Raw genomic sequence first — 25010 nt, 5'->3', positions numbered from 1 at the left:
GTGCGATTTATTGTGATGGAGCCTAGGATGCAATGCATCGACGCTATCGTTATAGGTTATGTGTGAACGTCGTCATTCATTTAACGAGACCTATATATTTTTTAGTTATCTTTATAGTTATCGCTTTTGGTGTGAACGTCGTCATTCATATTAAGGAGAGCTATATATTTTTTATAGTTATATCGTTATAGTTAACGTTTTGGTGTGAACGGCGCTTTACTTGTCCAGTGCCAGTCTTGATTCGTACGTGTCATAAATAAGTAAAGACGCGTTGTGAGAAGCGAGTTGGTCACATCAGCAGTGACGGGTAGGCAATATTACCGTGTGTCCCCCTCCCCGGAGCAAGCGGGAGCACCCCCAAAGGAGGGCGAGCGCAGTTTGAGAGGCTGAGTAAAGTTACCTCACGGAGAAGGTGGTACCGTCACACCGGGGAATGTTTCATTAGAATTCAACATGGAACTTTAGAACCTTACTTTGTTGTGGAACAGGATCTCGTAATGTTCAAAAGTCCCCCACTGAAGGGTGAAGTGTTTGTTGGAGCCCAAGAAGCTAGGTTAGAGGCTAGTGGTTAGGACACACAGACTGACTGGATGTATAAGTTCATCCAAAACCACTGCAATAGTCACGTTTACTCCACTCACACACTGTGAGTCCTTCCTTGTGTTGAGCAATGTAGTGTGTCTGTTTCACTCTGTTCTGCAACCAGTGTGCTACCATGTCAGTAAACCTGGACGCTACTTACCCTCTTACCAGACTGTGCAGATGTACAGTGAATGAGAGTTGCTCCATAACATTTTGATGGTAACAAATGGTAGTAGTAATAATATCATTTTGAATGCAGGTTTGCTTTGCTCGGTTTTGCAAAGGTCAGTTTTGCTTAGCAGCAACCGATTTGTTGTTTTAAAATCAAGCCTTCGGCCGGTTCATAGAACATTTTAACCAATCCGTAGGCCTGTGTACAGTTGCGTCTTTGACGTTCAAATCCGTTTAGGAAACGTGTCGGTGAACCTTTGCACCCCTAGTGTTCCATCATTGTGACACTGAGCAGACCTCAGCATAGGCGTTGACTGACCACACACACACACACACATACACACACACACACATACATACACACACCAGCATAGGCTGGCTTCCTAAGATTTACAGGAGCATATAGAATGCTCCCTCATAAGTCCTCCTCTACAAAGTGTGTGTGTGTGTGTGTGTGTGTGTGTGTGTGTGTGTGTGTGTGTGTGTGTGTGTGTGACAGGACACTGTCTGTGTCCGTGGCCTAGAAGAGACTTCATTGCATAGAGGCCTTGAAGCCGGAGAACAGCCCCCTGTGGTTGTGTCCTGTAACACCACATGCTTATTCCAAGTCAGTGATGTATGTTTACTCTACAGCTGGAAAAATACGGTGTGTGTGTGTGAGACTTTGTATCTTAAGTCCTCGTGGTCTACGTCGTTGCTCTTGGCCTAGAAGTGTTCAGATCCTTCTGTATCCTTGTAGAACTTTCCGGTGTTCCAGTCTGCTCTGCCTGCCAGTCCAGCATTCCAATCTTCTCGCTCTGTCACTGCCGCTGCCGTGACGTGTGTGTGACGTGTGTGTGTGTGTGTGCGCGCATATCTGTGTGTGTGTGTGTGTGTGAGAGATAGAGATGTGTGTGTATTGGTGATTTTGAGAGGATAGGTATGTGTGTGTGTGTGTGTGTGTGTGTGTGTGTGTGTGTGAGAGTGTGAGAGAGAGAGAGTGAGAGATAGAGATGTGTGTGTTTGGTTAGTGTATTGGTGATTTTGAGAGGATAGGTATGTGTGTGTGTGTGTGTGTGTGTGTGTGTGTATGAGCGGGTGAGTGAGTCAGTAAGTAGGTAAGTCAGGGCAGAGGTGGGCCAGGTGTCAGTAGAACGCAATGTGAGAGGTGGGGCAGTTGTTTGAAAGTGTGTGTGTGTGTGTGTGTGTGTGTGTGTGTGTGTGTGTGAGAGAGCGAGAGAGCGAGAGAGCGGGAGAGAGAGGTGGGGCAGGTTTCAGGAGGATGCTCTCTTTCCACTTCCTGTTTTCTCTTGCAACACTCCAACAACACACACACACACACTGCAGCAGCACACACAGCCATTTCTTCCTCACACACACACACACACAGAGGCAGATGTATATTGCTGCCTGCTGCCATCACAGTGCACACGTTTCCTGAGGTGCACACACAATCATGCACAGTCACACACACACACACACACTAGATTAGGAACAAGGGCAGCAGGTGTGGATTCATGCCGTGTCTGTGTGTGTGTGTGTGTGTGTGTGTGTGTATGATGTCAGGAAGGGGGTCTGCTCAGACAGGAAGGAGTTAAACCCCCATGGCTTTAAGGAGGGGGAGTACATTATTTAACACCCCCAACAAACTAGGGCTGTCAATCTTCCTCTATTATCCCATTCGAATTTCATTCATTATTATTTTTCTAAATTCGAATTATATTCGAATATTTAATGGTCAATTTTGACTTATTAATATGTACTATTTTTCTATCCACTCACACTGTAAAAACGGGCTTAGCCTATGCCACTGCCACTATGACATCGTAGTTGACTTGTTTTACGTGATAGATGTCTTGCTAAGTAAATTATAGCCCCATTCACGTTACAGAAATTATTAATATATACTATTTTTCTATCTACTCACACTGTAAAAACGGGCTTAGCCTATGCCACTGCCACTATGACATCGTAGTTGACTTGTTTTACGTGATAGCTGTCTTGCTAAGTTAATTATAGCCATTTTCTGACTGAGAAACATTACATTCACGTTACAGAAATAACGGGCTCAGGGGGATTTCGCCGTGTTAAAGGTAGACGTGTTTTGGTCCCAGGTTGTCTGAAGCCGACTGCTGAACGACTGCTGCCATTTCAGTTAGCTCGTTGGCTAGTTAGCTAGCATTAGGCAAACATTCCAAAAAGACGTGCTGGCCTTTACTGTCAGACGGTTTTGGTAACATAGCAACAATAAACACTTGACCGAAGCGCTGAGAAAAGGAGGAGGGAGCTCTCAGCAGCACCTAAAGCTGTCGTTTGCTAAATATAGTCAACACTTAAAAAAATTATAATAAAAAAAAAAAACACATTCGAATTATAATTTTAACATTCGAATAGTATTAATTTGTTACAAATTCGAATTATATTCGAATACCGAAATTCGTTCCAACAGCCCTACAACAAACACACACACACACACACACACACACACACACACACACACACACACACACACACACACACACACACACACAACCAGGCCAGCATGTTTAATAGATGGCTCGGTGTGGGACCAAGCAGCATCAGGGTGAATTTATCACCTTGCGGACACACACACACCTCAGAACTGTGTTCTGGGCAAGAGCCTCTCTTCTCTCAGTGGTGTGTGTGTGTGTGTGTGGTGAGGGGTAGGAGTAAGGCTTGAGCGCATGAGGCTGGTTTAAGTGGCTGTTGTCATGGTTACTGAGTTTGCAGCATGTGGGGGAATGCGAAGACCACACCCCTGTCAGAGAATGGGAGTGGCCAAATACTCTCCTCTCGCTCTCTCTCTCGCTCTCTCTCCCTCTCTCTCTGACTCTCTCTCTCTCTCTCTTTCTCTCTCTCTCCGCTCTCTCTCTCTCTCTCTCTCTCTCTCTCTCTCTCTGTTCAATTCAATGTGTTTTATTGGCATGGCCATTCAGAGACGGGGTTGGCAAAGCACAGTACATATATAGAAGACATCAGAACATAACATTATATAACACAAGTGTGATTTTAGAAACTCTCTCTCTCTCTCCCTCCTTTACTCTCTCTCTCCCTCCCTCCTTCTTTACTCTCTCTTTCTCTCTCTCCTCCTCTGCTCTCCATGCATTCATAGGCTTGAATGATCCTTTTCAGAGCTCTGTGTGTATGTGCAAGTGTGTTAGAGAGGGAGAGACAGAGAGAGAGAGAGAGTGTGTATATGTGTGTGTATGTGCTAGAGAGAGAGAGAGAGAGAGAGAGAGAGAGAGAGAGAGAGAGAGAGAGAGAGAGAGAGAGAGAGAGAGAGAGAGAGAGAGAGAGAGAGAGAGAGAGAGAGAGAGAGAGAGAGAGAAGAGAGAGAGAGAGAGAGAGAGAGAGAGAGAGAGAGAGAGAGAGAGAGAGAGAGAGAGAGAGAGAGAGAGAGAGAGAGAGAGAGAGAGAGAGAGAGTCCCTTTTGAGCAGGTACAGCACATGAATAATGAATATTGGAAGCTTTTAAAGCCAGACTAGGAGCAAAATCAGAGGCTCCAACAACCAACAGGACGGATGTGCACACACACACACACACACACACACACACACACACACACACACACACACACAGAGGCTGTGTATGTGTGTGTGTTGGTGTATTGGCTGATGCTTTTATCTCAAACTGCCCTCCTCCCAGGATGTAGGCCACTTTCAGACACACACACACACACACACACGCACGCACACACACACTTATTCAGAAGGGAAGTGAAACCCAGTCACTCAATGGGATAGCCTTTTGTTTGAGTGGTTGTGTGTGTGTCAGAGAATGAGGTGATTGAGCCTATGGGCTGTGCTTTCCTTTTACTGTGTTTGTTGAATCTATGGGTTGTGCTCTCCCTCTACTGTGTGTGTACGTGTGCGTGTGTGTGTGTGTGTGTGTTGAATCTATGGGTTGTGCTCTCCCTCTACTGTGTGTGTGTGTGTGTGTGTGTGTGTGTGTGTGTGTGTGTGTGTGTGTGTGTGTGTGTGTTGAATCTATGGGCTGTGCTCTCCCTCTACCGTGTGATGTGATGTGTGTGTGTGTGTGTGTGTTGTGAGTCGAGACTATGGGCTGTGCTCTCCCTCTACCGTGTGTGTTGAGTGGAGACTATGGGCTGTGCTCTCACTCTACCGTGTGTGTAATGTGTGTGTGTGTGTGTGTGTGTAGTGTTGTGAGTGGAGACTATGGGCTGTGCTCTCCCTCTATTGTGTGTATAATGTGTGTGTGTGAGTGAGAGAGTGAGTGTGTGTGTTGTGAGTGGAGACTATGGACTGTGCTCTCCCTCTACCGTGTGTATAATGTGTGTGTGTGTGTGAGTGTGAGAGAGAGTGTGTGTGTGAGAGAGAGAGTGTGTGTGTTGTGAGTGGAGACTATGGGCTGTGCTCTCCCTCTACCGTGTGTATAATGTGTGTGTGTGTGTGTGAGAGTGAGAGAGTGTGTGTTGTGAGTGGAGACTATGGGCTGTGCTCTCCCTCCTCTCTCTCCTCCCCTGCACCCTGCCACCTCCTCTCTAAAAATAACTGCGTATAAAAGCAGCCCTCGCTCACACACACACACTCTCTCCTTCCCCTCAACGCACCCTCACACTCTCGCTCTCTCCCACATAGAGATACACACACACACACACAGAGACACTCACATTCGCACAGACACACACACTTCTTCCTCACACACTCTAACGCAGCTCAGCCTCAACGTTCCTCTGTCCCTCTCTACATACACACACACACACACACTCTTCTCTGACGCATAAACTCACTCAAAATCAGACACACACTCGCTCTTAAGAGGTCTTCAGATCATCAATGCTCTGTACATAACCATAGACACTCACTACAAACTCATGCTCATGTGATTTTCTGTTTGTATTTCTTATTTATTACTCTTGTTTGTTGCTTGTTGTCTGTTAAAGTGTATTCTCTATGCGCTGCCTTCTTGGCGAGGGCTCACTTGGAAAAGAGATTGTAATCTCAATGTGATTCTTTTCCATGGTAAAATAAAGGTTAAAGATACTAGGAAATATATTTACATATTCACAGGAAAGTGGTGCTATTCACATGGACTCCAGTGGTCTTTAGGTCTTTTAACTGACATTGTCTTTACATCTTTCACAAAAAAATGTTTGCAACTCGTGAATTTTGATCTTCAGTTCCTTCAACAAGAGTTCTTTGTACTTGTTGATTTCCTGTTGAAGTTGGTCCGTGGTAGACTTCTACATTTGTAACCATGACTGTTCTGCGCACAGCTTGAAGCAGAACCATACTAGCTGAGGTTACTAACATTCATTAGAACCTTACTGGTTAAGGTCACTAGTATCCGTTAGAACAGTTCTGGCTGAGGTTACGAACATGCATTACTAGAACCGAACTGGCTGAGGTTACTGACATGGGTTCTTACAGTTTTGGCTGAGGTTACTAACATGCGTTGGAACAGTTCTGGATGAGGATATATATAAAACGTATTATGACAAGGAACCTGGATTAGTATTGGCCTGGTGTGTGTGTGTGTGTGTGTGTGTGTGTGTGTGTGTGTGTGTGTGTGTGTGTGTGTGTGTGTGTGTGTGTGTGTGTTTAATAGCATTGATTAGAACAGTCATGGGAGGGAATTAACATACTTCTGAAAATTCAGGGGCGTGGTCTGTTTAGAACCCTGGTCTGTGATTGGCGGAGGCGGGTCCTCCTCCCACCCAATGGGAAGATTGGAGATGATGGAAAGTAGAATTTGATTTGATCAAGTATGTGATTGGGTCAAGTCAAATATAGACACTGCTACAGCTAGCTGTCTAGATAACTGATAAATTATTGAGTTACACAGATATTCCCCCTGTAATTGATGAGCCTGGCCCCGTGTGTGTGTGTGTGTGTGTGTGTGTGTGTGTGTGTGTCTGTGTGTGTGTGTGTCTCCACGTCCACCCTCCTCCATGTACGTAGGGGGATTATAATAGCTGATGGGTCTGGTGAAGGCGGAAGGTGTGTGTGTGCTAGCCGAGGGGGCTTAATGGGGTTATGAGCGCTAGCTGGCTAACTCTAGAGCCCTGCTCAGGTGGAGGTGATGGGCATAGACTAGGGGCCTGGCACCTGTGCCAATGATACTGTGATGGGCATAGACTAGGGGCCTGGCACCTCTGCCAATCATACTGTGATGGATATAGACCAGTAGTGTGGCATCACTGCCAATTATACTGTAAATGGCAAAGACCAACATATGACCATGATACTGTGGTGGGTATTGAACCAGTAATGTGGCATCGCTGCCAATGGCACTGTGATGGGCTTAGACCAGTAGCAGTAGCAGGCCATCCGTGGCAATTGTACTGTGATGGGTACAGACCAGCAGCGTGGCATCAGTGCCAATGGCCTCCTCAGGGTGGTGAATATTGGGCAATGGCTTGGTTCTAGACTGAGCAGCAAATACTGAGCTGGTTAGAGGCGCTTAGTATGGAACTGGTTCTAAAGAATGGGGTACGGAACTGGTTCTAGAGAATGGAGCACTGTAATGGTTTTAGATGATTGGTACTGAGATGGTTCCTAGATATCTGGTATCGAGCTGCTTCAAGAGAATGGGGTGCTGAGCTGAGGTGCTTTCAAATCTGGCAAATAGGGGCGAATGTTCGTGGTGAACATGTTTCCATTCTAGCGTTGTTGCCTTCGTCAAACTCATGTCCAGTTCCACTGTATGTTCGCGGAGAACTACCTCCTCAGACTGTTTGTGATTGTTTGCAAACGTTCACCCGAAAACTCAAGGCTAACGGAAAACTGTTGGCCAACGTTCACCTATGTTTGCAATTTCTCTAGAAGTCCCGTACTAGACGCCTAGAACCAGCTCAGTACTTGTTAGCAAATTTGAGTGCAACTCTGGTCCTGGGTGCCTGGTACTGAGCTCGCTTAGATGGGGTACTGATTCTGGTGCTAGATGACTGTACTGGGCCGGTGCAAGAGGACTGGTACTGGGCCGGTGCAAGATGACTGGTACTGGGCCGGTGCAAGATGACTGGTACTGGGCCGGTGCAAGATGACTGGTACTGGGCCGGTGCAAGATGACTGGTACTGGGCCGGTGCAAGATGACTGGTACTGATTCTGGTGCTAGATGACTGGTAATGGTTCTGGTGCTAGATGACTGTACTGGGCCGGTGCTAGATGACTGGTAATGGTTCTGGTGCTAGATGACTGGTACTGGGCCGGTGCTAGAGGACTGGTAATGGTTCTGGTGCTAGATGACTGGTACTGGGCCGGTGCTAGAGGACTGGTAATGGTTCTGGTGCTAGATGACTGGTACTGGGCCGGTGCTAGAGGACTACTGGTACTGGTACTGGGCCGGAGCTAGAGGACTGGTAATGGTTCTGGTACTGGGCCGGTGCTAGAGGACTGGTAATGGTTCTGGTGCTAGATGACTGGTACTGAGCCGGTGCTAGAGGACTGGTAATGGTTCTGGTGCTAGATAATGGAATAGCATGTACCGAGTATCGAGTCACATATCTATGAAACCGATCATGGCTCACTTTCTCATCAGTTAACCTAGCTTACAGCTCACTCAGACTCACACACACACACACACACACACACTTACATGTGTGTGTGTGTGTGTGTATGTGACCCCAGCATTAGGCTTCTTAAGATCCATGACACATTTTGATGGGAGGATTAGGGGCGGCCCCTTGCCCCCTCCACGCCCAGGTGCCCCCTGCCAGCCAATGGGAGGGCAGCAGGCTAAGGGCCAGACAGGTGATGCGTCGCGTCTGTGTAGCCAGGTCTTCAGCTCTCCCTCAGACTCACACACACACGCCCTCACACACACTCTCGCTCTCACCCTCTCACACACAGCAGCTCACACCTCACCACTGCCGGGGTCACTGCAGCAGGCAGGTAAGCAACTGGACGCTTGGACCGGGAGCATAAGAGGGGAGTGTGTGTGTGTGTGTGTTCGAGTGTGTTTACTTCTTGGCCAGTTGTAGTGGAGATATGGATGTGTGTGTGTGTGTATGTGTGTGGTCCTGTGCTGAATGTGGGGAACAGGTGGGTGAGTGTGAGTGGGCCTGCAGGTGTAATGCGGTTCGATGTGCTCTGCACTCGTTGAGTCGGGCCTGGAGACGGAGAATATAGGCAGCAGACAGGGATGACTGCTCTAACGTTCTCCACTGAGGTATAGGATGACTGCTTTAAGGTTCTCCACTGAGGTATGGGATGACTGCTCTAATGTTCTCCACTGAGGTATGGGACATCTGTTCTAAGGTTCTCCACTGAGGTATGGGATATCTGCTCTAAGGTTCTCTACTGAGGTACTTTGTGAGGAACTGCTGCTGATCGACTCTGCATTCCTCCTCATCTTAGGCTGGTGAGGATGACCGAGAGTGAAAGGGAGAGAGAGAGAGAAAGGGTAAGGATAAGTAAGGAGGGAATTAAACAGGTTTTCAGTCTAGAGTATGTGTACAACGAGAAAGTGTGTAGTGACTAGGTTCAGTAGTGATGGTGAAAGTGAGAGTGATCTTGAGTGAGAGTGTGTGTGTGTGTGTGTGTGTGTGTGTGTGTGTGTGTGTGTGTGTGTGTGTGTGTAGGGTAAGTAAGCTGAGCAGGATGAGGATTGGGGTCATGGAGAGAGCTGCTTCTTTAGGCCATCAGCAGGTTGGGTCTTAACCGGATTGTCTTGGTCCAGCTGAATCAACTGTGTCCCTGGATTACGCCAATGACATTGGAGATAGTCTCAGCCTGACCCAGGACGTGTGTGTGTGTGTGTGTGTGTGTGTGTGTGTCCATTCATTCTTGTCCTTCCATCTATTCTATGTCTGGCCTCTGGCGTTAAAAGCGGACATGGCTCTGTGTGTGTGTGTGTGTGTGTGTGTGTGTGTGAGGGAGAGAAAGAGAGGCGAGAGCATTGTATTTTGGAAGGGTGTGTGACGAGGCACTGGGTGTTTTTAGCATTTTTGTTCATGTGGGGGCGTATGCTTCATACTCAGGAAGTGTGTGTGTGTGTGTGCGCTTACATTTGTGTGTGAGTGTGTGTTGGGTGGGGTGGGCGGCAAGGGTAGGAGATTGTAGGAGACGGCACCCAGAATATGTGATTTAAGCACACTGGAGCTCCACATCGCATTGGATTGGAGAGCAGAGGAGGTGGGGGGTGGGGGGTGAGTAGGAGGGGGAGGACTGGGGGTGGTGTGTGTGGAGGGGGGGGGGGGGTAGAGAGAGAGGGAGAGAGAGGTGTGATTTTCAGCACTAGGCTAACTCGCAGCAGAATCCTGTTGCTTAGTAACAGCTTCTGGTTGGCATGGACACCAGTGGATTTCTCTTCTGAAGGGAACAGGCCGTTGCCGTGGAGGTCTGCTGGAACAGCATCCTCTGTGCTGCTGCCTGTTCTATTGTCACCACGGTTATGCTCACGAGGGGTAGTGTTTGTGTGTGTGTGTGTGTGTGTGTGTGTGTGTATGTATGTTTGTGTGTGTATGATGAGTGCTGATCTGTGAGTGTCATTTTACCGCTCCACACCTATTCCTCTGCCGAGGACTGAGTGTGTTTAGTGAATTCAAGGTCCGGTTGAATTTCTGTCCTGTCCGGATGCTCAGGAGATCCAGTGATCTATTTATAGATCCGTTGGTTCCCATAACCTCTCTGAATGTCCAGCTAGCCTACCTACGGATCTACAGTCCTTAGAGAGAGACGCTTTTAGCAATTCAACAGCCACACAGTTCAACAGTTTGGGTGATTCGCAGAGTGTTGGGGACACCTCCTGTTCATTTTTGTTCCTTGGCTAAATGGCGCCGTGAAACGCGGGACGGAAGTTCAGAGTCTGAAGTCCAGCTAAAGCTGATTTAATAAACAAGGCAAACTCCACTTGATATTTTAATACCGTGAGATGGACCCCAAGCACAAGCTTGGCGGGGTCACGACCACGCTGCTGGACGTTGTGCTAAACACACTTGGCTCTTTCTGCAAACGAGGGCCCCTCATATTCGTTATTTCTTCCTCCTTTAAGAGAGAGGACCTCTGACTCAGACGACCCCAAAGCCGTTCAGTTTATTATCCCAGCCTCAGTTTTCCAAAGCCGCCTTAGCGCCACGTCATTCCTATGTATTACTTTAAGCTCAACCTTCACATTTAGGGGCATTTTCTGAAACGTCTTTAGCTCGGGATGCCTTCTGTAAGGGATCGATTGGTCAGGAGGACTCTGAGATATACCCGAACACAGTTTTTGTGATGCTTAAGAGCTTAAAAATATTGTTATGAAAGTTGGGGAAACTACTTAGAGGTGGTTTGGGAAACACTTTGGTAAGGTCTTGCCTTTCCAGTCTAAAACATTGAGACATCCCATTATTGGGAAACCAGGTTCTCCCAACAACAAGTAAGCAATTGAATGATACATTAAATAAATATTCTGATTCATTATTCTGTCAGACATTTGTCTACAACTAGCAAGCTAACTTGCTAAAAGTAGAACAATGTGCCTTTCTGTCCCCACCACCTGCAGCAAGGTTGGCACAGTTAGCTGTCTTGCAACCTGCAGTATCTGTATGGATGGCACAGTTAGCTAGTTTGCTAGCTGCAGTAGCCTATTTTTATGGATGGCACTGTTAACTAGCTTGCTAGCTTGCGGTATTTCTATGGACGACTCTTCCTAGTTACAGTAGCCTATTTGTATGGATGGGGTGGTGGTAGGGTAGTGGTTAAGGAGCTGGGCTAGCGTGCAGTAGCCTGAAGGTTGTCGGTTCAATTCCCGGCTTCCACCGTTGTGCCCTTGAGCAAGGCGCTTAACCCAAAGTTGCTCCGACAATGTAATGTCAGTGCTTACATTGCTTGCTTGCTAGCTGCCGTATTGGGTGATCTCTATTTGGCAATGTTGCACCGTGTAAGTGTTGGCTACAGTTTCACGTGGCTTTCCTCACATACCAACCTGCGGCATAAGAATGTGTGCTGACAACTCTGGCTGTGGCCTTTCCTCCTTCACAGGCTACTGTTGCATCAGTATGACCCCAAATAAAAAAACCTGAATTATGTTGAATTATGTTAAATTATAAGCCCTCAAACATTTCCTATCTGCATATGTGTAACCCTCTCTTTCTCCCTCTCTCTCTCTCTCTCCAGATCAGTGCGTTTCCCAGAGCGAGGTCGGAGAGAAGCACACACACTAGCAGCGGAAAATGAGCGAACTGGACCAGCTACGCCAGGAGGCTGAGCAGCTCAAGAACCAGATCCGGGTCAGTCACACACACACACACACACACACACACACACACACACACACACACACACACACACACACACACACACATTGTGCTCTTTGTTCCCATCCAACTCCATGACTTCCTCTATTCTCTCAAAGCCTTCCCTCTCTCTCATCACCAGCTTTTTTGTGTCTGTGTGCCTTCCTGTCTGTCTCTCTATCTGTCTGTGTGCCTTCCTGTCTGTCTGTGTGCCTCCCTGTCTGTCTCTATCTGTCTGTCTCTCTCCCAGTCTGTGTCTCTAAATTCAAATTCAAAGATGCTTTATTGGCATGACAAACAAGACATTCATGTTGCCAAAGCAGTCAAACAAATGTATATCATAGTGTAACATTAGCACAGAATAATAATGCATATATACACTGTACACATATGCATACATGCACATATACACACTATCTATGTCTCTCCATCTGTCTGTGTGCCTCCCTGTCTGTCTATCTTTCTTTCTGTCTGTCTACCTACCTTCCTCTCCCTCCCCTACACACACTCAATCATACAGTCAGTTTGTCCTGGACCCACATGCTGTCTGGTCAGACTGGTTGCCTAATTCTTAAGTTTTGACTGAACGTGGTGTGTGTTTGTTTTCTCCAGGATGCCAGGAAAGCTTGCGCCGATGCCACCCTGTCCCAGGTAAATGAACATTATATATACAGACTATACACACACGAGTGGGTGCGTGCGTGCGTGTGTGCGCGATTGTGTCTGAGACAGAGAGAGACCTGTAGCACCTAATCTGTTGCGTGATCAATACAAGAGAGAGTGTGTGTGTTTGTGTGTGTTATGGAGAGACTCACATGTGTGTTGTGTGTGTGTGTGTGTGTGTGCAGATCACAGCCAACATCGACCCCGTGGGGCGGATCCAGATGCGCACCAGGAGGACACTGAGGGGTCACCTGGCCAAGATCTACGCTATGCACTGGGGCACCGACTCCAGGTAACACACCTCACCTCTCTTCCTCTTTCCATCTTCCTCTTCCTCTCTCTCATTCTCTCTCTCATTCTCTAGGTACAACACCTCGCCGCCATCCCTCTCTCCCTCTCTCCCTCTCTCCCTCTTTCCCTCTCTCCCTCTTCCTCTCTCCCTCTCTCCCTCTCTCCCTCTCTTCCTCTCTTCCTCTCTCCCTCTCTCCCTCTCTCCCTCTCTCCCTCTTTCCCTCTTCCTCTCTCTCATTCTCCAGGTACAACACCTCTCTGCCATCCCTCTCTTCCTCTCTCCCTTTTTCCCTCTCTTTCCTTCTCTCTCTTTCTCCAGGTAACACACCTCTCTGCCCTCCCTCTTTTCCTCTCTTTGCCTCTTTTTCTCCCTCCTTCCCATTCTTTCTCTTTGTCTTCCTTTCTTTCTTTCTTTTCTCTCTCCACCTGCATCCCTTCTGTCCTCCCTCCTTCCCTACTCACCCCCAACAGCAAGGTGCTCCAGGGAATTGGAGCAATTAAATGACATCTGCCAGTCGCTTTGGATGAAGGCATCAGCCAAATAAATAAAGAAAAAGACCTTTCCATCTCTCTCTATCTCTATCTCTATCTCTCCCTGTCTCTCTCTTTCACTATTACTCCCCCTCTCTCCCTCTCTCTCTCTCTCTCTCTCTCTCTCTCTCTCTCTCTCTCTCTCTCCCTCTCTCTCTATCTATCTCTATCCTCCCATCACAACCCATGGTTTCTATTTATCCCTATGCCCCCCTCCATCTCCTTGGACCTCTCTTCTCTTCTCTTCTCTTCTCTTCTCTTCTCTTCTCTTCTCTTCTCTTCTCTTCTCTGCTCTTCTCTGCTCTTCTCTGCTCTTCTCTTCTCTTCTCTGTTCCCTGCTGTCTGTCATCTCATCATTACCCATCATTGTTTTTCAGCCAGAGAGAGAGATGATTGTTTGGGTGTGGCTGAATCCTCTGATTACCCATGATCCAGTGCAGTACAGTGTTATTTTCCATACCCCCCCCCTCTCTCTCTCTCTTCTCTCTCTCTACCTCCCCTCCCCCCCTCTCTCTCTCGGCCTCCTCGCTCTCCCTCTCTCTCTCTCTCTCTCTCTCTCTCTCTCTCTCTCGCTCTCTGTCTCTCTTATTCCCCCTGTGCGTGTGCATCAGCTGAATGTTGGGTAGCTAATTGCTAGCCAGCAGGTGTGGCCCTTCCCGGAGGGAGCCAAGCTGCTTTGTCATGTTGCTTTTCTGCGTCACACACACACACACACACACACACACACACACACACACACACACACACACACACACACACTTATAAACAGCCACACACACACCAATTCTCCCTCTTCTGAGTCTGAGTCTGGTGTCTCTGTGTGTGAGAGGGTTGTATGTGCGGATGGTGTGTGTGTTTGTGTGTCATAGAGAGACTAGTGTGGACCCTGAGCTGTGGGAGTGTGTGTGGTTAATTTTAGGTGCTCATGTTGGGAGTTAATTGTTTGAAGCACCTGGTCTTGGGCAGAGACACCAGGACACCAGTCTGCCGGCACCAAAATAGCTTTGCACCTCGTCAGGCTAGCCGGGGCTAACAACTATAGCTATACACCACCTCAGGCTAGCCAGGGCTAACACCAATAGCTTTGCATACCCAGGGCTAACACCAATAGCTATACACCACCTCAGGCTAGCTAGGGCTAACACCAATAGCTATACACCACCTCAGGCTAGCTAGGGCCAACACCAATAGCTTTGCACCTCATCAGGCTAGCCAGGGCTAATGGCAATAGCTTTGCACCTCATCAGGCTAGCCAGGGCTAATGGCAATAGCTTTGCATCTCATCAGGCTAGCTAGGGCTAATGGCAATAGCTTTGCACCTCATCGGGCTAGCCAGGGCTCATGGCAATAGCTTTGCACCTCATCGGGCTAGCCAGGGCTCATGGCAATAGCGCACCGTATCAGGCTAGCAAGGGTATGCAGCAATAGCATTGATCCTCAGCAGTCTAGCTTGGGCTAACAATAGGGAGTGCTAATGTGCTGGTGGTAGGAGTTAGCTAAAGTTTCTGTGCTTATGGCAGGGCAATGTTGTATTTCTGGTTGTAGAGTAGGCTAATGTGTTTCAGGTTAGAAGCTAACGTTGCTGTAATAACACAATAGGCTAATGGCTGAGTGGTGTACTTGAGAGCAAAGATTAACCGGTGTCAAATTCCTTGTTTGCTCACGCAAACCTGGCCAATAAAGCTGATTCTAAGATGATGCTGGTTCTGATATTCTGGTGGTAAGAAGCTAATTAACTGGTTGTTGCCTTGGCTGCCAGTGTGAACTGAAGAAATGCACTCAATTTCCCCAACTAAGATCGTTTGTTATGGCGTATTGGTGCTTCCATAACATGTAGGTTGTGTGTTACTGGTATCATTGCAATGTTGTAAATCAGTATAATGAGTGTGTGTGTGTGTGTGTGTGTGTGTGATAAAGTGTGTTTGGGGCTGTAATCTAGGAATGGACAGTGAGTTTAATTCCACTCCGTCCCCATTGCTTTAGTATTCAAGGTAAGCTGATGCTCTCAATCTCCCATAAGCATCTTACTAGCACAGAGACACCGTGTGTGTGTGTGTGTGTGTGTGTGTAACATCTCACTACCAGAGTGTGTGTGTGAGAGAGAGAGAGAGTGAGACCCGCTCCTAGAGAGATTGTGGTTATAGTTATATAGACATTGAGTTGTTTGTGTGTTGAGTGTTGTTTAGTGTTTCTGCGTGTATCGGTCTGTGTGTGTATTTTGGAGATGGGTGTGGTGTGTGTGTGTGTGTGTGTGTCTGTTTTACTGAGCAATACACAGACACAGAGATGCTGCCCTTGCTGACGCCATGTTCCTGTTTAGCACGAGGATGAGTGGCTTTGCATATTCAAAACACTATGGACAAGCTAGCTGTGTGTGTGGGAATGCGTGTGTGGAGAGTTTGCATCTGAATAGACACTGTGTGTGTGTGTGTGTGTGTGTGTGTGTGTGTGTATGCGTGTGTGTATGTGTATGTATGCGTGTGTGTATGTGTATGTATGGTTAGAGATTTGGCCGTGGTACTGATAACAGTACTTCAATGTGGAATCCACCCTTTCATATGGAGTCAGCTTCACGTAACTGTGTTTGTGTGTGTGTGTGTGTGTACGTACGTGACAAAAGCCTGTTAAGGAATCATAGAGGCTACGTTTGCATTTTGTTTTGCATGTCAACAAGGAAATTCCACTCAAGTCCATTTGATTATTAACCTTTCTGTTTTTCTGTTCTCTCTCTCTCTGTGTCTCTCTCTCTCTTTCTTTCTTTTTCTTTCTTTTTCTCTCTCTCTCCCTTCTTCAGGCTTCTAGTCAGTGCATCCCAGGATGGCAAGCTCATCATTTGGGACAGCTACACCACAAACAAGGTAACACACACACACACACACACACACACACTTGTTGATGTTTGTTTTACCAAAGCAGTGGAGAAATCTCCCCCCTTTGGTCAAACCCCTACTGCATTTTATGAAGAGTTGAGCTGATTTCTGTTGGCTAGCCTGACGTTTCCACTTGTGGTGACTGTGTGTGTGTGTGTGTGTGTGTGTGTGTGTGTGTGTGTGTGTGTGTGTGTGTGTGTGTGTGTGTGTGTGTGTGTTCTGTGGTCAGGTCCATGCCATCCCCCTGCGCTCCTCGTGGGTCATGACGTGCGCGTATGCCCCCTCTGGGAACTACGTGGCCTGCGGAGGACTGGACAACATCTGCTCCATCTACAACCTCAAGACCCGCGAAGGCAACGTCCGCGTCAGCCGCGAGCTCGCAGGGCACACAGGTAACACACACACACACACACTCACGCACACACACACTCTCTCACTCACAAAACACACACACACACACAGAGACGCGCATACACACACAGGCGCATACGTATGCACGCACGCACATGTACACAAGCATCAGACGTGAATTGGCAGGGTGCACAGGTCACACACACACACACACACACACACACTCTCGCATCCAGGACCAGAGGTGACGGACTCACACACCAGTGATACGCAGACTGGTCCTCTGCGTAAAAGGCCCTTTTTACTCTCTAAAGCATCACTGACTTACTCTAATCATGAGAAAGATGCAGATACACACACACACACACACACACACACACTCACACACACACACAACAGGACAATGGAGACAGAACAGTAATGAAAGTCTGTCAGCCTTTGTGTAAAGAAGTAGTAGTTTTTTGACACAGGATGGTGAACAGCCTGGTAAAATAATGCAGACACTACTGCATTGAAGTCACAGTTGGTTTGAAATATAGTATCAGGCAAGTTTGCCCACGTGTCACTGCCACACACACACACACACACACACACACACACACACACACACACACACACACACACACACAGACACCTTCCTAAGTTCATTAGCACACCTGACACTTCACACAGATATGTTACTACTATACACACACACCTGCAGCACACCACATCACCCTACACACACACACACACACACACTTGGAGCAGTAAGATGGAATCCAAGCACTCAGTGGATCCAAGCTGTGTGTGTGAAGCTGAACTGTGTGTGTGTGTGTGTGTGTGTGTGGACCTGAGCTACCGTAGAGGGCTGGCTGCTCCTCACTCTTAATTACTATGTGATAAATGAGAGCCTATCCTCTCTCTCTCACACACACACACACACACACACACACACACACACACACACACACACACACACACACGATAACTATCATCCCACTGGAGTCTGAACCCGCCTCACACAAGTGGCAGCAGCCTGTAGATGTCCTGAATCAGGACACACACACACACACACACACGCACACACACACGCACACACGTTTATGTCAGACATGGAAGACACATCAGAATGCACACACACACACACACACACACACACACACACACACACACACACACACTTGCACACAGGCACACACCTACATGTATTACATGCTAGACTACACACACACACACACACACACACACACACTCTCATGCTGCGCACTCTTGTAGGTTATGTGTGTGAGATTACAAGACCACTGAAGACATTAATGTGTTCTCCTTCCCTCCCTCTCCTTCATCACTGCCCCTCTCTCTTTTTGTCCCCTCCCTCTCTCCCTTTCTTTCTCCCCCACCCCTCCTCCCTCTCTCCTCTTCCCTCTCTCTCTCTCCTCTTCTCTTTCTCTCTCTCTCTCTCTCTCCTCTTCCCTTTCTCTCTCTCTCTCTCTCTCTCTCTCTCTCTCTCTCTCTCTCTCTCTCTCCTCTTCCCTCTCTCTCTATCTCTTTCTCCCTCAGGGTACCTCTCCTGCTGTCGTTTCCTGGATGACAATCAGATTGTCACCAGCTCTGGAGACACCAGCTGGTGAGTTTGTGTACTGCAGCACATGGACACTTAATGGCCACACACACACACACACACACACACACACACAGAAGAAGGGTAAGGGTCTGGTTGAGGGAGGTGTATGTGTGTTATCGGCTAGGAACGGAACACGGAACGGGCATGTAGATGGTTCATTTTAGACACAGCCATTATAGTGTTCATACCAGGCATTCTCAATGTGACGTGTGTTTGTGTATGCTGTCTGCCTCCTTAACTGTGTGTGTGTGTGTGTGTGTGTGTGTGTGCGTGTGTGTGTCAGTGCTCTGTGGGACATTGAGACCGGGCAGCAGACGACCACCTTTGCGGGCCACAGCGGCGACGTGATGAGCCTGTCCCTGGCCCCGGACACGCGCTCCTTTGTGTCGGGCGCCTGCGACGCCTCCGCCAAGCTCTGGGACGTCAGAGAAGGCATGTGCCGGCAGACCTTCACCGGACACGAGTCCGACATCAACGCCATCTGTGTAAGGCTCGCTCGCTCGCTCACTCACTCGCTTACTTACTCTTCTGTTCCTTACACACTCTTGCGCTCTCTCTCTCTCTCTCTCTCTCTCTCTCTCTCTCTCTCTCTCTCTCTCTCTCTCTCTCTCTCTCTCTCTCTCTCTCTCTGTCTCTCTCTCTCTCTCTCCATCTCTCTCTCTCTCTCTCTTCCGACTCTATCTTGCTCTCTCTCTCTCTCATTCAAACTCCCCCATTCTCACTCTGTATATCCCCTCTCTCCCTGTTTCTGGTACACACACACACACACACACACACAGAGACACACACACGCCCAACACATATACAGACCCACACACATACAAACACACACACACGCATCCATCACATACACAGCCACACAATTGTCTTCATGGGCTTGGTTCATGCAGGCTGGTTGTATATTGCTGTATGTTAAGACCGTGTGTTTTCCGTGTGTGTGTTCAGTTCTTCCCCAACGGGAACGCGTTTGCCACGGGCTCGGACGACGCCACCTGCAGGCTGTTTGACCTGCGCGCGGACCAGGAGCTGATGGTCTACTCCCACGACAACATCATCTGCGGCATCACCTCCGTGGCCTTCTCCAAGAGCGGCCGCCTGCTGCTGGCCGGATACGACGACTTCAACTGCAACGTCTGGGACTCCCTCAAGGCCGACCGCGCCGGTGAGACGCACACACACACACACACACACACACACACACACACACACACACACACACACACACACACACACGCGCGCGCGCGCTTTAGCCATTTATTTGTCCGCATGAAGAAAATGGTACAGGGACACAAATGCGCACACACACACTTGTATATGTGTGCCGCGCCGGTGAGACACACTGTTACAAGCCTGGCTCAGAGCAAGCAACAGAGTATAGGGAAAGGCACACGCGGAGTAGCGATATATATATTAGATTTATTAAATAAATAGAATTGAACAGAATAGGTTTAAGTAACGTCAGTAGTGGAGTTGAACTTAGAAATAAAAGTGTATGTAATCAGTATATGAGGTGCAATGAATAAGCAAAGCAAAATCCTAAGTCGGTGCGGGAGAGAGCAGCGGCGGTCGACCTCCAGCCTCGTCTGGAGAACTCTTTTAAAGGCCCAAACCAGGAAGTAATTAATGCGACTCCAAACACCTGCGCCCAGCTCACCTGTAGGAGACAGACGTAGGACAAACAGGAGGAGGAGCCAGGCAAAGCCGTGACACACACACACACACACACTTTAGCCATTTATTTGTCCACATGAAGAAAATGGTACAGGGACACAAATGCGCACACACACACTTGTATATGTGTGCCATGTTGATTTCACACTCTGGCATAGTGGCCAGCCGCAGCCTACTGGTTAGGTCACCTGTCACACACTCAGTGCTCGTGTGTGTGTGTGTGTGTGTGTGCATGCATACTTTGAGTGTTTTTATGAGTGCTGCTGGTGTGTATGCATTTTAGTGTCTACTGAGTCATATGTTTCTATGTGTACCACTGTATCAGTCTGAACTCTAACTCTATCCGTGTGTGTTTGTGTGTGTGTGTGTGTGTGTGTAGGAGTGCTGGCGGGGCACGATAACCGCGTTAGCTGCTTGGGCGTAACTGACGACGGCATGGCAGTGGCCACAGGCTCCTGGGACAGTTTCCTCAAGATCTGGAATTAAAGCCAGCAGGTGAGCCAAACACCTCTGTCTGTCTGTCTGTCTGTCTGTCTGTCTGTCTGTCTGTCTGTCTGTCTGTCTGTCTGTCTGTCTGTCTGTCTGTCTCTCTGTCTCTCTGTGTGTGTGTGTGTGTGTGTGAGTGAGCACGAGGTGCACAGTATTAAAGCGCACAGCAATGTAGGTCCCCTTGTTCCCTTGGGCCAACATATCTGCTCTGTATTGCCACCGCCACATTAAACTCTTATTCTATGACGTGGGAATCAAGCGCCTCGTTCTGTCTGTCTGTCTCTGTGTGTGTGTGTGTGTGAAACTCTTATTTTATGATGTGGGAATCAAGCGCCTCGTTCTGTTAGTAGCCGCACATGTCCAGCTCCAGCCAGTTGGCATCACGGTCGAGCGGAAATCACCCAAGTTAGCAGTGGGCAGACAAACCGACTCTGGCTTTACTGGCCGCTTAACGTCCGGGCCAGCAGTCTCTTGCCCCTGACACGCTCTTCTAGTTGCCCCGGGGGCAGTAAACTCTGCTCAGCCCTTCACATGGTCATCCAAATGTGCCTGTAAGAAACTACTGCAGCAACCTCCACAAGCTTGACTTGTTTTAAAAGCCCGACGTCATGTGATTGGAGCTTGATTGCCAACCATCTTAGTGAGGGCAAAGAGATGAGTTTACAGCCTGCTGCTGTTGCATGTCAGGTAAAAGTAAGGCCTACTTCAGCTCACCTCCTCAGAACACATCAACACACACACACACACTTACAGCAGCAGTTTCTACATGACATAACAGGAAGTGATGTCATGTGAGTATGGTTGACTCTCTGCCACCCCCTGCTGTCTGACGGTGAAAGTGTGCAGCTCCTCTGTCCAGACTCTTGGCCTTTCTTCAAAGCCGTGTGTGTGTGTGTGTGTGTGTGTGTGTGTGTGTGTGTGTGTGTGTGTGTGTGTGTGTGTGTGTGTGTGTGTGTGTGTGTGTTTCAGCTTGGTCCTCACCAGTGCACTCTGCTCTCTGCTTGGTCTGTTTGCAGGTGGCGTCCGGACTCCAAAGTTGACTGGAAGACCATTCTAACATCAAACAAATCGTTCAATTTTATTGCATATCCAATTTTCTCAAACACAGCGGAAGAAAGAAAAAAAGAAAACCTCACTCACCCCCCCGCCCCCCCCTTCCCTCTCCTCTCCCACCCCAAACTAAACTCGGAAGGGCAGAAATCAGACAAACTAAGAGCACAAACAACCCCCCCCACCCCACCCCACCCCCCTCCCTCCAATCCCGAACCCCTCCCTAGACGCATGAGCCTGATAGGGCGGGGCCACTCAAACATGATTGTGATTGGTCATTCCTTTCGGGACCATGATTGTGATTGGTCATTCCTCTCGGGACCATTCTGGCCTAAACCCGCCCACACACCCCTATGCCCTGCCCCCTTTCCCCCTGCTCTCTGTTGGGTAGGTTGGTTTCGTTTGGGTTTGTTTGTTTGTTTTTTGGGTTTATTTCTTTGTTTTCGTTTGTTTGTTTGTTTGTTTGATTGTTTGTCGTCCCAGTTGATAAGCGCAGGAATTATTAGTGTATCCAAGAATCACAAGAACGACACATCACACACACACACACACACACACATACACATACACATACACACACACACACACACATACACACAACCCAATACCACTTCACACACACACACACACACACACACACACATACACACTCCACCCAATACCACTTCACACATACACACACACACACACACACCACCCAATACCACTGCTCAAACACACACACACACACACACACACAAGCATCAGCCAATGCCACTGCTTCCTTTCCTGTCAAACTATTATAGAGTCGAGCTCTTTCTGACACAAACACACGTTCAGAACACACACACACACACACACACACACACACACACACACAGGTATGAATGCACACTGTCATTTTTAAGCGGATTTCTTAAAGTCAGTTGTCGGCCAGATAGACACACGGATGATTCCATCAGCAGGCTTCAGTTCCTCCTGCTGCCGGGAGGCCTCAGTCCAGCCTTCAGGATCATGTCCATCCCCCCTCTCTCTCTTCCCTCTCTTTCTTCTCTCTCCTCTCTCTCTCTTCTCTCTCTCTCTCTCTCTCCTTCCCTGTCCCTCTTCCTCCTCTTTGTGTTCTCTTCGTTTGCACAACTCTAAGTGTGTGTGCGCTGTCTATAGGATCATGCACAGCTCTAAGTGTGTGTGCCCTCTATAGGATCATGTCTCTAACCAAGCACATGCTTATTCCCATCATGGTGTCCTCCCCGACCCGTCCCGACCCGACCCAACCCAGCCTGATCCTCAACCCTGAACCTTGAACCCTGACCCTTCACCTCCCTCTCACCCCCGCCCCCGCCCCTCCCTCCTCTCAGTCTGGGTCTTGTAGAATAATGAAAATGAAGAGAACCCATCGTTTATTAATTTAATTTGTCTCTGGTTTTTGTTCTTTTGTGGTTTCTTTTCCTGGGTCTGAGTTTGGACTGGTGTTATGCTTGAGGTGGTGGTGGGGGGGTGATGGGGAGGGGAAGGGGGAGGGGAGGGGAGGGGGGGGGGGGGGATTGGGCATCATTCCGGATTTCCTTTTTGGAACGCAGGCGTCGGCGCGGCAACACTCCCCTGTCCGACTCAGCTCCGCCTGCCAGAGAGAGACCTGTTGTAAAAATCAATGTTTGAAAATAATGATATGAAAACTTTTTAAGTTAAAAATAAAAAAAAATGATTTTGGTTGTCTGCCATGGATGGGGTAACTGTTAGAATCGCATGCTGTAGAATTGCTTATAAGAGGTGCATATGGAACTAAGTCCTTTTGATGTTTTTCTTTGAGAAGATAACCTGTTGAGTAGACCACCTTTCTCACTATGATATTTATGTTCTTTTGGTACTCTGTGCATAAATACCGAATTCAAATCAACTGTCAAAGCTATGCACCGAGACCACACACACTGATTACTACACAAACACACACACACACACACACATTTCCAAACACACATTTAGCTGCACTTACACACTTCTGAAATGTAAAATCATTCTCTATCATACATGAGCCCACAAACACACACACAAACACACACACACACACACACACACTGAGTCAACACAGCCTCACACACAGGCAAAGAATAGAACAAAGAGCTTTTGGTTGTTTTTGTTTCCTGTAGCGGAGGAGTTCCGAGAGTGTGTGTGTGGGATGGCCGAGCCCTTTTGTAAGCAGCAGGTGTTTGCGGGAGGCGTCTGGGCGGCAGACGTGCCGGTCCGTGTCGGTCGGCGTGGCTTCCCCATTGGCTGCTCCGGCCGCCAGGCCGCGCCCCTCTGTAGCAGTACTGGCCCACCTCCCCCCTCCCCCCACACTCTGTACAAACAATGTGCTGTTATTGTGCGATAGGCCTGGAGTTGGCAAAAAAATACAGAAATAATAAAAAAAAAAAAAATACAATTAATTAAATTCCCTTTCCTTTTCTCTCACGCTGTCTCCTCTCTCTCTATCTCTCTCTCTCTCTTCCTCTCTATATATCTCTTTATCTCTTCGGCTATCCCTCTCTCTCTCTCTCTCTCCGTCTATCGCTCTCTCTCCTGCTCTCTCTCTCCATACAATTAGCTGTAGACCTCTGCACCCACCTGTACCCCTCACTTTTGTATTTAAGTTTAAAGTCAGTGTACAACCGAGAGCTGGAAGCAGGATAGAAACTATATTAAAATGTACTGTTATTTAAAATGTAATAAAAAAAGCAGTTTGAGATGATGTGGTGCCTTACTGGTTCCTTTCTCTGGGATGGGATGGGATGGGATGGGATGGGAGGGGTGTGTGGGTAGGGGGGGGATTCACTACCAGTCAATTAAAGTTGGAGAAGCTTGCAGAAAAGTAGAAGTGTCAGAGCTAAGGTAAAAAATGGAAAAAAAGATCGCACACTTGACATTTTTCCTTCTTTTTTGTTTTCTTTTCTTTTCTTTAGCACAGAAATGACGTTTCGACCGTGTGGTCTTCTTCAGATCCACCGCTAGTGTCAGAGCTAAGGTGCCATAGGGCCGTGTGGGCAACCCTAGAGCAGATCCAGACAGGCCATGATGCCCACTGAGGACCTGAACTCTGGGATGGGGAAACTACCAGCCAATCAGAGTTGGAGCTTGCAGGGAGGGGGGGGGGGGGGGGGGTTCTGGCCCAGTCTGACAGCTGTCACTAAAAAGATCCCCATGACAACTGAACTGGAAAGCTTGACGTCGGTCTATCATTCACATAGACATGCTGTTTTCATTCTTAGAAGATGTCTGCATCTTTTGTGTACTGTATATGGGGAAAGGGGCAGGAGTTGTGCCACAGTGTTGCTCTTCCACCAGAGGGAGCCAGTGTGCAGTGGAACAACACTGACCTGTGCAATGGATGCAAAGGGCCGTCATCCATCCTGCTGCCATTTAAGCTGGGAGTTCATTACTGAACATCGGAGACGTACTGTAGTTGCGAGGGAGGGTGGGATGACTTCTCTCTCCGTGGTCTAAGTGGGATGGTCTCTGTTCACATGACGTCTCCTCGGTATGATGGTGGTTCTATCAGACACTTTTTGTCAAAATTGAGTCACTAACATATTCTTATTGTG

At 48.1% G+C, this 25010-nt stretch overlaps 1 protein-coding gene across 1 annotated transcript in view; it reads left to right on the top strand.

The window, feature by feature from the left end:
* LOC134087375 (guanine nucleotide-binding protein G(I)/G(S)/G(T) subunit beta-1-like) overlaps positions 1-24160 on the top strand; it is a 37316-nt gene extending 13156 nt beyond the window's left edge. Inside the window, exons 2-11 of the mRNA XM_062540825.1 lie at positions 11816-11928; positions 12547-12585; positions 12783-12889; positions 16214-16277; positions 16519-16681; positions 18180-18246; positions 18527-18728; positions 19189-19405; positions 20294-20409; positions 21420-24160. Of these exons, the coding sequence (XP_062396809.1) occupies positions 11872-11928; positions 12547-12585; positions 12783-12889; positions 16214-16277; positions 16519-16681; positions 18180-18246; positions 18527-18728; positions 19189-19405; positions 20294-20400 (1023 nt within the window). The 5' untranslated portion in view covers positions 11816-11871 and the 3' untranslated portion in view covers positions 20401-20409; positions 21420-24160. The remainder of the gene's footprint in view (positions 1-11815; positions 11929-12546; positions 12586-12782; positions 12890-16213; positions 16278-16518; positions 16682-18179; positions 18247-18526; positions 18729-19188; positions 19406-20293; positions 20410-21419) is intronic.
* The last annotated feature ends 850 nt before the right edge of the window (positions 24161-25010 follow it).

This window comes from Sardina pilchardus, chromosome 7, assembly GCF_963854185.1.
Source record: "Sardina pilchardus chromosome 7, fSarPil1.1, whole genome shotgun sequence".
Lineage (NCBI taxonomy): Eukaryota > Metazoa > Chordata > Actinopteri > Clupeiformes > Clupeidae > Sardina > Sardina pilchardus.
This window is presented reverse-complemented; position numbering and strand designations above follow the sequence as displayed.